The sequence below is a fragment of the Oncorhynchus kisutch genome, unplaced genomic scaffold, assembly GCF_002021735.2.
Source record: "Oncorhynchus kisutch isolate 150728-3 unplaced genomic scaffold, Okis_V2 scaffold1125, whole genome shotgun sequence".
NCBI classification, from domain to species: domain Eukaryota; kingdom Metazoa; phylum Chordata; class Actinopteri; order Salmoniformes; family Salmonidae; genus Oncorhynchus; species Oncorhynchus kisutch.
This window is the reverse complement of record NW_022263070.1, coordinates 74856-86358: the sequence shown is the minus strand read 5'-3', so window position 1 is coordinate 86358 and position 11503 is coordinate 74856. Positions and strand designations below refer to the sequence as shown.

Sequence of the window (11503 nt, the reverse complement as noted above, 5' to 3'; positions counted from 1 at the left end):
TTTAAAAAATATAAATATGACACTTTATCAAACAAAACATTACATGTATTGTTGGACCATGAAGTCCTATGAGTGTCATCTGATGAAGATCATCAAAGGTTAGTGATTAATTTTATCTCTATTGTGCTTTGTGACTCCTCTATTTGGCTGGAAAAATGGCTGTGTTTTCTGTGGCTTGGCTCTGACCAACATAACCATTTGTGGTGCTTTGCTGCTGTAAAGCCTATTTGAAATCGGACACTTGGTGGTTATTAACAACAAGATTACCTTTAAAATGGTATACGATACATGTATGTTGAGTATGTTTGAGGAATTTTAATTATGAGATATCTGTTGTTTGAATTTGGCGCCCTACACTTTCACTGGCTGTTGTCATATCATCCCGTTAACGGGATTGCAGCGATAAGAAGTTTTAACCTCTACATCACCAGAGGAACAGAGGAGAAGTAGGATAAGGGTACGGCTAAAGGCTATAAGAACTGGCCGTCTAGCATGTTCGGAACAGAGAGTAAAGGGAGCAGGTTTCTGGCATGATAGCATTGATTCAAGGCATAATGTACAGACAAAGGTATGGTGGGAAGAGAGTACATTGGAGGTAAACCTAGGCTTTGTAGTAATGAGAGAGAGATATAGTCTCTAGAGACGTTTAAACCATGTGATGTCATCGCATGTGGGAGGTGGAACATTAAAGCATATTGAGCAGGGCTAGAGGCTCTACAGTGAAATAAGACAGTAATCACTAACCAGGACAGTAATGGACAAGCCATATTGATATTAGGGAGAGGCATGCATAGCCAAGTGATCGTATGGGTCCAGTGAGTGGTTTAGCTGGCTGGGGACACAGCAATTCAGACAGTTAGCAGGCCGGGGCTAGCAAGCTAGCAGTTAGCAGGCCGGGGATAGCAAGCTAGCAGAAGGGCCTTAGAGGGACATGTCGAACAACATGTCGAACAGGCTTGTTCTGGCCTGTAGCACCAGGTCAGGTGTAACTGTCGTTTCAGGATTACCATGTTTGGCTTACAAGAAAACTCATATTATTGGCTGATCTTGGAAGAGAATCCACTCAGGGCCAGGTATAAAAGTTGCATCATATTTCAGATCTGTCCTCTAACTGGACATATAAATATATAATGTTGTATTAAATAATTATACAGTAGATATATATTTGTTATTGTCAACCATTTGTAATAATACCATTTACCCAGCAGCATCCTTCATGCCCATATTAGAAGTAGACGTGGATACATGTCATTCTATACACACAGCCATTAGAGCAACAGGGTGTCCAGACTTTAGGTCCAGATCTGCTCCTGGAGAGCTTCAAATAAACAAACTACAACATTTATAAGGCTTTAATATAGCATACAACATGTCTTCATGAACACAAGACGTTTGACTAATTGTATAGGGATGTCATACCGTATGAAGGAACCTTTAAGTGTCCACTGCTTCTGGTCTGTGTTTAGGACTAGAGCAAAGCAACTGGCGAGGTACTGCTCTGTTTCTCCCGTTATGGGAGCAGCCTAGCTGTGTGGAGGTGAAGGTGCTTTTTTTCAATCCAAGACATTTGAAATGTTTGAATCCTACTTGACGTAATGTGGTTTGTGGATTCAAATAAAGTATTTCCAGTGTGTGTGTGTTGTGTGTGTGAGTAAGTGAAAGAGACTGTGTGAGGGTATGGTGACTGGTCCCATGTTTGTTTACAGTGAAGGGAACTCATATTATTGGCTGATCTTGGAAGAGAACACGCTCAGGGCTAGGTATAAAAGTTGCATTATACTTCAGATCTGTCACATACTTGACATAGAAAAAACATTCGTTTAGAATCACCTTTGGCAGCGATTACAGCTGTGGGTCTTTCTGGGTAAGTCTTAATTAAGAGCTTTGGATTGGACGATATTTGCCCATTATTCTTTTTCAAATTCTTCAAGCTCTGTCAAGTTGGTTGTTGATCAATGCTAGACAGACACTTTCAAGTCTTGCCATAGATTTTCAAACCCATTTCAAGTCAAAACTGTAACTAGGCCCCTCAGGAACATTCAATGTTGTCTTGGTATTCAACTCCAGTGTATAGTTGTGTGTTAGGGTATTGTCCAGCTGAAAGGTGAAGTCATCTCCCAGTGTCTGGTGGAAAGCAGACTGAACCAGGTTGTCCTCTATGACTTTGGCTGTGCTTTAAGCTCCATTCTGTTCATTTTTTATCCTGAAAAACTCCACAGTCTAGTAGGCAAGTCAGTTAAGAACAAATTCTTATTTACAATGACAGCCTAGGACCAGTGGGTTAACTGGGGCGGCAGGGTAGCCTAGTGGTTAGAGCGTTGGCCTAGTAACCGAAAGGTCATATCCCCAAGCTGACAAGGTACAAATCTGTTGTTCTGCCCCTGAACAGGCAGTTAACCCACTGTTCCTAGGCCGTAATTGAAAATAAGAATTTGTTCTTAACTGACTAGCCTAGTTAAATAAATTTAAAATTTAAAAAACTGCCTTGTTCAGGGGCAGAACGACAGATGTTTTACTCTTGACAGCTCTGGGATTCAATCCAGCAACCTTTCAGATACTGGCCCAACGCTCTAACCACTAGGCTACCTGCTGGTTACTGGCCCAACGTTCTAACCACTAGGCTACCTGCTGGTTACTGGCCCAACGTTCTAACCACTAGGCTACCTGCTGGTTACTGGCCCAACGTTCTAACCACTAGGCTACCTGCCGCCCCCCAAAATCAAGGAAGATCATCATATGTATGATGTTCTATGTGCTTTCAATGATGATGTCATCCCCCCCCCCCCCTTGTCATTTCGTGCTAATTTGATGCCTGATCCCAGATAGCACACAAACCTCTGCCCAACGTAGGCACGATGTAACCTATATACATTATGCATTGGGAAGATGCAGTTTAGACATAGTTTGTTAATTGGCAAGACGTCTTGCAGACGTATTTTAAAAAAAAAACTAAATGATGCAATTCTACATCGTCCAGACATCAACATTCTATTCTCAAAAGCATTATAGGCCACTCTGCCTCCTCGGGCAGTAAGCCTTAGCTAACCCACAAGAACACTTCAAAATACACAACATTGTTCATATACAGTATTTGGTTACCTCAGGACTGTCTCTGTATGTTTGCGCATTTTCCTTCAGATACAGTGCCTTGCAAAAGTATTCGGCCCCCTTGAACTTTGCGACCTTTTGCCACATTTCAGGCTTCAAACATAAAGATATAAAACTGTATTTTTTTGTGAAGAATCAACAACAAGTGGGACACAATCATGAAGTGGAACGACATTTATTGGATATTTCAAACTTTTTTAACAAATCAACAACTGAAAAATTGGGCGTGCAACATTATTCAGCCCCCTTAAGTTAATACTTTGTAGCGCCACCTTTTGCTGCGATTACAGCTGTAAGTCGCTTGGGGTATGTCTCTATCAGTTTTGCACATCGAGAGACTGACATTTTTTCCCATTCCTCCTTGCAAAACAGCTCGAGCTCAGTGAGGTTGGATGGAGAGCATTTGTGAACAGCAGTTTTCAGTTCTTTCCACAGATTCTCAATTGGATTCAGGTCTGGACTTTGACTTGGCCATTCTAACACCTGGATATGTTTATTTTTGAACCATTCCATTGTAGATTTTGCTTTATGTTTTGGATCATTGTCTTGTTGGAAGACAAATCTCCGTCCCAGGTCTTTTGCAGACTCCATCAGGTTTTCTTCCAGAATGGTCCTGTATTTGGCTCCATCCATCTTCCCATCAATTTTAACCATCTTCCCTGTCCCTGCTGAAGAAAAGCAGGCCCAAACCATGATGCTGCCACCACCATGTTTGACAGTGGGGATGATGTGTTCAGGGTGATGAGCTGTGTTGCTTTTACGCCAAACATAACGTTTTGCATTGTTGCCAAAAAGTTCAATTTTGGTTTCATCTGACCAGAGCACCTTCTTCCACATGTTTGGTGTGTCTCCCAGGTGGCTTGTGGCAAACTTTAAACGACACTTTTTATGGATATCTTTAAGAAATGGCTTTCTTCTTGCCACTCTTCCATAAAGGCCAGATTTGTGCAATATACGACTGATTGTTGTCCTATGGACAGAGTCTCCCACCTCAGCTGTAGATCTCTGCAGTTCATCCAGAGTGATCATGGGCCTCTTGGCTGCATCTCTGATCAGTCTTCTCCTTGTATGAGCTGAACGTTTAGAGGGACGGCCAGGTCTTGGTAGATTTGCAGTGGTCTGATACTCCTTCCATTTCAATATTATCGCGTGCACAGTGCTCCTTGGGATGTTTGAAGCTTGGGAAATCTTTTTGTATCCAAATCCGGCTTTAAACTTCTTCACAACAGTATCTCGGACCTGCCTGGTGTGTTCCTTGTTCTTCATGATGCTCTCTGCGCTTTTAACGGACCTCTGAGACTATCACAGTGCAGGTGCATTTATACGGAGACTTGATTACACACAGGTGGATTGTATTTATCATCATTAGTCATTTAGGTCAACATGGGATCATTCAGAGATCCTCACTGAACTTCTGGAGAGAGTTTGCTGCACTGAAAGTAAAGGGGCTGAATAATTTTGCACGCCCAATTTTTCAGTTTTTGATTTGTTAAAAAAGTTTGAAATATCCAATAAATGTCGTTCCACTTCATAATTGTGTCCCACCTGTTGATTCTTCACAAAAAATACAGTTTTATATCTTTATGTTTGAAGCCTGAAATGTGGCAAAAGGTCACAAAGGGGGGCGAATTCAAGGGGGGCGAATACTTTCGCAAGGCACTGTATTTACTGGCATAATATTCCTGTTTAGGTGTAACACTGGGTCCTCCAGCTAGTCAGACAGTTGTCAGCATGTGAGGGTTATAATATTCCTGTTTAGGTGTAACACTGGGTCCTCCAGCTAGTCAGATAGCTGTCAGCATGTGAGGGTTCCTGAAGTAGAACCAACAGTGTTAAAAGTTCAAGTTAATTTCATTCAGCTTGTTGTTTGAGTGTTTGCTTGAGCCTGTCTGAGAGTGCCAGATGGGTGAGTGGGATTTGCACTTTTTGGACTATTCCATTGATTGCATTGCACCAGGCAATCTAATTCAAGCACAGCATCTGAAAGACACCAGGCACAGGGTTGGTGCCATCCCCTACTGCCATTGTGGCCTTGAGCAAGGCATTTAACCCCTAAACTATTACAAGGGTAAGGCTGTAAAACTGACCCTGTGTTGCTCCTAGCCTGTTGCATTAACAGTCAGGAGGCCGAGTACTGTGACAGTAAAAATACCCCACTTCTCAATTTGCAGTGAAGCATTGTGGGATAATTAGAAGAACAGTGGCACCTTCCATGCCTGAATTTAAGTACGTTTTCACTTGAAGTTCAATGGCGTGCACATGTACATCTGTTTGTTACAGGAAGAGAGCATTCCTTCTGGTTGTAATGTCATGTTTACACAAAGAGAAGTCCTGTTCCTTCCAGCTGCCACCCAGAGAATGTAGTAAGATAACTAGCAAGACAAAGATAAAACGCTCATAGGTTATAGATAGTGCTTTATAGTCTCAGATAGACATGATTGGATGGTCCTTATTACACATTGAATACAACTAGTTTCAATACTGCAACTCCTCAGTGAAACAATACAACGTGGGTTGATCAGCCAATCACATTAAAATGCACTTTACACTGCATGTTCCTCTCATGTTTCTTCCAAGATGTAAAACTGAGATTGTAATATGTGACTATTGAAAAACAAACAGAGATGTGTCCTTCTTCATAGCCTACCATATAAGAAAGCTTATGGAACTAAATGTCGTTTTACAACTAGACCTACATGTTTTCAGACATTCAAAATGAAAAAGCAGATTTCCTGAAGTAAACAGGCAAAAGGAGGATTTCAAGATCACGGTATCCAGAGTCTTATAACATTTTAAAATGACATATTAACAAAATGGTGGGCTGGGCCAAGACTGATCAACTCAACTAACCATTAAAAAGAATATTGTAAGAAGAGAATTAGTTTCAGTCAATGTAAGATCAATGCAAACACACAATATAAAACGTTTATTTACCGAATATAAAACATTTACCTACCTAATATATAAAAGTTTACCTAGCTAATCTGAATGAAACATCTAGAGTTGTATGTATCATACATTTAGCAGAGTAACCTGTCAATAAACACACAAAAACTCAACAATATGCTCTTATAGTTACGGCTTCTCCTTTGGTTGGAATTGTCCTTTTTTTTTTTTTTAAAGCTATAGATCACAAGAACATCTAAAGTGTTGTTAGTGTGTGATGAGATACAAATAAATACTGTAGGAATATTTTGGGACTCGTGACAGCGTTACTGAAATGTGCACGGCTTCCTTCAGTCTTCAGTTCCTAAGTGCGTGATTATAATCTGCAACATCACTGTAATAAATAAGAGACAAGTTTCACAATATATTTCCCATATACATCAGTTTTTGTTTGTCCTTAAATTGCTTAATTGATGTCCCAGCATACACAGGGTGTGTTTCAATTGAAACAGGTCATTCTCCTAGTGGAGGGAAAACCTGCAAAACAAAAACAATACCTCTGGTTACATAGACTGCAGAACATTAAAGTAGAGTCCAATATTCTGTCCTTTGTCCCTCAGTTTATGCACTGCTTTTACTGGTACAATAAATATTGTGGAAACTGTCTAGCCCGTACCTACACCTATCCAATACTTTACATATGAGGAGTAGTGAACAAGTGCACACTTCAGGAGATTTGTAGTTACATAGCATTTATACTGCATGAATACATAGGGAACACACCTAAACAGGTATTTAGAGCAAAAAGATTCAAATATTTAGCTGATTCTGAGAAGCGTTAGCTAGCGAGCTAGCCTACCTGTTTCTAGTTGGTTGGATGAGTAATACAGAGGTTCCTAAGCCTAGCTTGCCTACCTGTTTTCAGTTGGTTGGATGAGTAATGCAGATGTATTCTAGCCTAGCTAGCCTACCTGTTTTCAGTTGGTTGGATGAGTAATGCAGATGTATTCTAGCCTAGCTAGCCTACCTGTTTCCAGTTGGTTGGATGAGTAATGCAGATGTATTCTAGCCTAGCTAGCCTACCTGTTTTCAGTTGGTTGGATGAGTAATGCAGATGTATTCTAGCCTAGCTAGCCTACCTGTTTTCAGTTGGTTGGATGAGTAATGCAGATGTATTCTAGCCTAGCTAGCCTACCTGTTTCCAGTTGGTTGGATGAGTAATGCAGATGTATTCTAGCCTAGCTAGCCTACCTGTTTCCAGTTGGTTGGATGAGTAATACATATGCACTTTAGCCTAGCTAGCCTACCTGTTTCCAATTGGTTGGATGAGTAATACAGATGTAATTTAGCCTAGGTAGCCTACCTGTTCCCAGTTGGTTGGATGAGTAATACAGATGTCATTTAGCCTAGCTAGCCTACCCGTTTCCAATTGGTTGTATGAGTAATACAAGGCTAGCCTAGCTAGCCTACCTGTTTCCAATTGGTTGGATGAGTAATACAGATGTACTTTAGCCTAGCTAGCCTACCTGTTTCTAGTTGGTTGGGAGGATGAGTAATACAGATATACTTTAGCCTAGCTAGCCTACCTGTTTCCAATTGGTTGTATGAGTAATACAGATGTCCTTTAGCCTAGATCTGGAGGTTGATGAAGGGAGCGAACCCCACCACATCCTGCAGTATCACCAGGGAAATAGACAACAATAATACATTATAGATGATACTTCATATCCTTTCAGATGGACATTTTGTTTTGTACGGTCCTTACAGTACAATTGCTTTCATCAATGCCTCAGTGAAACAATACAAGACACTGTGTGTTCAGCCATTCACATTAAAACGTATAGGGTGCCAGATGTTATTAAGTGTTAAAACTGGGAGGGGGGGGTATATGTGATTATTCAAATACACTAATTGTTGTGTTATAAATGACAGTAGTAATTGTACATGAGTCCTTCGCCCTCATACCTGCAGCAGCACAAGGGAAATAGACAGACAACAACAATACATTATAGATGATACTTCATATCCTTTCAGATGGACATTTTGTATGGTCCTTACAGTACAATTGCTTTCATCAATGCCTCAGTGAAACAGTGTGTCCTTCGCCCTCATACCTGCAGCAGCACAAGGGCCCTCTGTAGTGGTGGCTCCACGTCAATCTCAACGTTCCTCTTCCGCAGGGGGTCCAGACTGGACTCAGTCACGTTGTGACAGTGGTTCACCTTCAGAGACTGCAGCTTGGGGCAGTACTCTGCAACAGTCCTGCACGCACATACACAGCAGGACCAAAAGGTGTAAGGACAGGTTTACCAGTGAATATCAAAGTAGAGGAGTGCCAGTCTCCCCTTCATCCAAAGCAAGCTGGAGCAGGATGTACTCTCCAACCGTCCTGGACACAGCACGAAGAGGGTTCTTACAGGTGTGCCGTTGCAGATCTAAAAAATGTGTCATGACATTACCCTGTTGGGTGAGGTTTATGACCCCCCCCTCCCTCCTCCATAAATACCTTTTCTCTCTCTCTCTACAGAATGGACTCTTGGAAAGCCTTTTTTTAACATAGAGATAGTATGGTAACATCAAAAGGTTGGGGAATGGGACAATATTTCTGTAATCCAACCAGCTGAAAGTGTCCGTTGTTACTTAAAGAATATGATCAGATCAGTTGTCGTCTGGGACATTATTACTGATGACAGGACGACATAAATTGTATCTTGGAAAGTCTACACATTCTAGTTATCAGATTCACATGAAATTGTTATGCAATTGAAATGTTTAAATATGAAACTATTTGTGAAAATATAAAATGTAATTTTATCTTTCTAAATGAGAGAATTGTTTTCATAAGTCATTTTATGCTCACTCAGTGGCCACGCCCAACTGGCTGGAGAGGGATGAAACATGTCCTTCTCTTCCCCAGTATAAAGCCTAGAATAGTATATGAACCTGACTAGTATATGAACCAGACTAGTATATCAACTTGACTAGTATATGAACCTGATTAGAACCTGACTAGCACATGAACCTGACTAGCACATGAACCTGACTAGCACATGAACCTGACTAGCACATGAACCTGACTAGCACATGAACCTGACTAGCACATGAACCTGACTAGCACATGAACCTGACTAGCACATGAACCTGACTAGCACATGAACCTGACTAGCACATGAACCTGCCTAGCATATGAACCTGCCTAGCATATGAACCTGCCTAGCATATGAACCTGCCTTGTACACGAACCTGACTAGTATATCAACCTGACTAGTATATGATCCTGACTAGAAGCTGACTAGCACATGAACCTGACTAGCACATGAACCTGACTAGCACATGAACCTGACTAGCACATGAACCTGACTAGCACATGAACCTGACTAGCACATGAACCTGACTAGCACATGAACCTGACTAGCACATGAACCAGACTAGATCCTGACGAGTATTTTAACCTGCCTAGTACACGAACCTGACTAGTATATCAACCTGACTAGTATATGAACCTGACTAGAACCTAAATAGTATAACACTGACTAGTATACAGACCTGACTAGTATACGAGCCTGACTAAGTATACGAGCCTGACTAAGTATACGAGCCTGACTAAGTATACGAGCCTGACTAAGTATACGAGCCTGACTAAGTATACGAGCCTGACTAAGTATACGAGCCTGACTAAGTATACGAGCCTGACTAAGTATATGAACCTGACTAGAACCTAAATAGTATATGACTAGTATATAGATAACCTACATTAGCAAAATACAAACAAACACACACACACACACAGAGAGAGAGAGAGAGGATACCAATGATTTGAGCAGTCAGTGTATCAAAACAACAGTACCTGATGGAGTCGTTCCTAACCCTCAGGCAGCCTGTCAGGTCCAGCTGTTCCAGCTCCCTGCAGTTCTTGGCCACTTCCTCCACAGACACGTCTGTAATGTTGGCGTTGACCGCCAAAGACAGCGACCGCATCTTCAGACACTTCTTGGATAAATAGCAGATGGCCTCGTCTTTGAGCTGGCGGCAGGCGGTCAGGTCGATGGACCTCAGGCCACCACAGTGGTCAGCCAGGCTGCGTATGGACAGGCTGTCCACCCATTCACAGTGGGCCAGGCCCAGGTACTGCAGGTGTGTGCAGCTCAACGACACGGCTACTAAGGAGTGACGGGTCAGCCGGTCACACCCCCTCATGTCTACTCTCAGCAGGTGCTGGTTCTGGCCAATCACAGGCAGCAGCTCCGTGTCTGTCACCCAATCGGAGCAGTTCTGGACGGACAAGTTCTGTAGGACTTTGTTGTCCCTTAGTATGTTGCAGAATGCCTCCTTGGGAAGGCTAGGCCCTATCTGTGAACATTACAGGAGTGTGATCTTAAACTGAGTATTAGGCTAAATAGTGTATGAGCATTTAAGTACAAGAAACTGTAAGGAAATCCTGAAATAAATAGAATGGGTAAAGTGTGGCCTACCTGTGTGAGGTCAAAGGTGCGACAGTTGGCCAGGTACACCTGGATGAGGGCATAGAACTGCTTGCTCACTCTCTGTAGCCGCACCAGCTGGCGTAATGGCAGGTAGCAGAAGATGTGTGTTACCAACACATCCTCCCAGGGCAAATCCAAGAGGTGACATCTGCCAACAGACATTTCAAACTTGATCAACTGATGAACAAGTTAATGGACAAATGTAGCACAGTCACACATCAACGTCTGCCTCGCGTTCGAACTAGCTCTACAAACATTGGTGGCTAGATATGTAGCTAGCTAGCTCAAGCGTAAAGCATGTGATGATTCTGCAGGACATGCATTCTCCAAATGCCGTAGCAAGCTACAGTAGTAAGAATAGGTAACTAACGGTTAGCTAGTTCTGCTGACACGTTTTTGTTGTAACGTTAAAACAAAAATACATATGTGCTTACAAAATACATACTTGCAACACTCTGTTTCCGCATCCATTTTGAATCCGCAGAAATATGCGAGATAGCTACATGTACAACTACAGTTTGTTAGCTATCTTGTGAGCCTTGGTTGAAGCTTTCTGGATAGGCGACAGCTTTTTTGGCTGTATTCCCACAAACTTCCGGGTTCGCACACTGGGTACGTTCCAGAATGCAGAGTCAACCTCTCTGCGCAGGAATAGGGGATCTATATCTCAGTAAATGTGTTTGTTTTGGGAGAAATAAAGCTGAGAAAAATAATACATTGGAGTAGTTATTGATGGTCTTTGACAAGTATGTGCGATGTTTTGGTTAAAAAAAATATACGACCGAGCGTTAGGATCCAAGTGACATTCGACGCCTGTGGATTTTACCGATACGCACCACCGGTCAATGTCTGTTACACGAGAGGAATAATATCTTCGCTGTAACCGCTCCAAATAAGGAAAAGGATTGCTAGGCAATCGTAGGAATGACTAGATCAGTTCTTTATCAGAAGGAATTATTTTTATTATCCAATGGTTGCTCACAATGTGAAGAGCTTTGATTCATGTCAGTAAATGAAAAGTGTTC

At 41.9% G+C, this 11503-nt stretch overlaps 1 protein-coding gene across 1 annotated transcript; it reads right to left on the bottom strand.

The window, feature by feature from the left end:
- Window positions 1-5506: 5506 nt before the first annotated feature.
- On the bottom strand, window positions 5507-11341 carry LOC109881761 (F-box/LRR-repeat protein 15-like). Its single transcript, XM_031817708.1, has 6 exons — window positions 10924-11341; window positions 10467-10626; window positions 9842-10344; window positions 8109-8256; window positions 7581-7665; window positions 5507-6531 (listed from the first exon to the last, which is right to left on the bottom strand). Exons 1-5 carry the CDS (start codon window positions 10947-10949, stop codon window positions 7624-7626), a joined length of 879 nt encoding a protein of 292 aa, XP_031673568.1. The 5' UTR covers window positions 10950-11341; the 3' UTR covers window positions 5507-6531; window positions 7581-7623.
- Between the last annotated feature and the right edge of the window lie 162 nt (window positions 11342-11503).

Excerpts from the sequence above, each read along its gene's own strand:
- LOC109881761 (XM_031817708.1), bottom strand. The coding sequence starts at position 10,949 with ATGGATGCGGAAACAGAGTGTTGCAA. Across the intron at positions 10,627-10,923 it reads GCGGAAACAGAGTGTTGCAA|ATGTCACCTCTTGGATTTGC; the intron begins GTATGTATTTTG and ends GTCTGTTGGCAG. Across the intron at positions 7,666-8,108 it reads GGGCCCTTGTGCTGCTGCAG|GATGTGGTGGGGTTCGCTCC; the intron begins GTATGAGGGCGA and ends GTGATACTGCAG.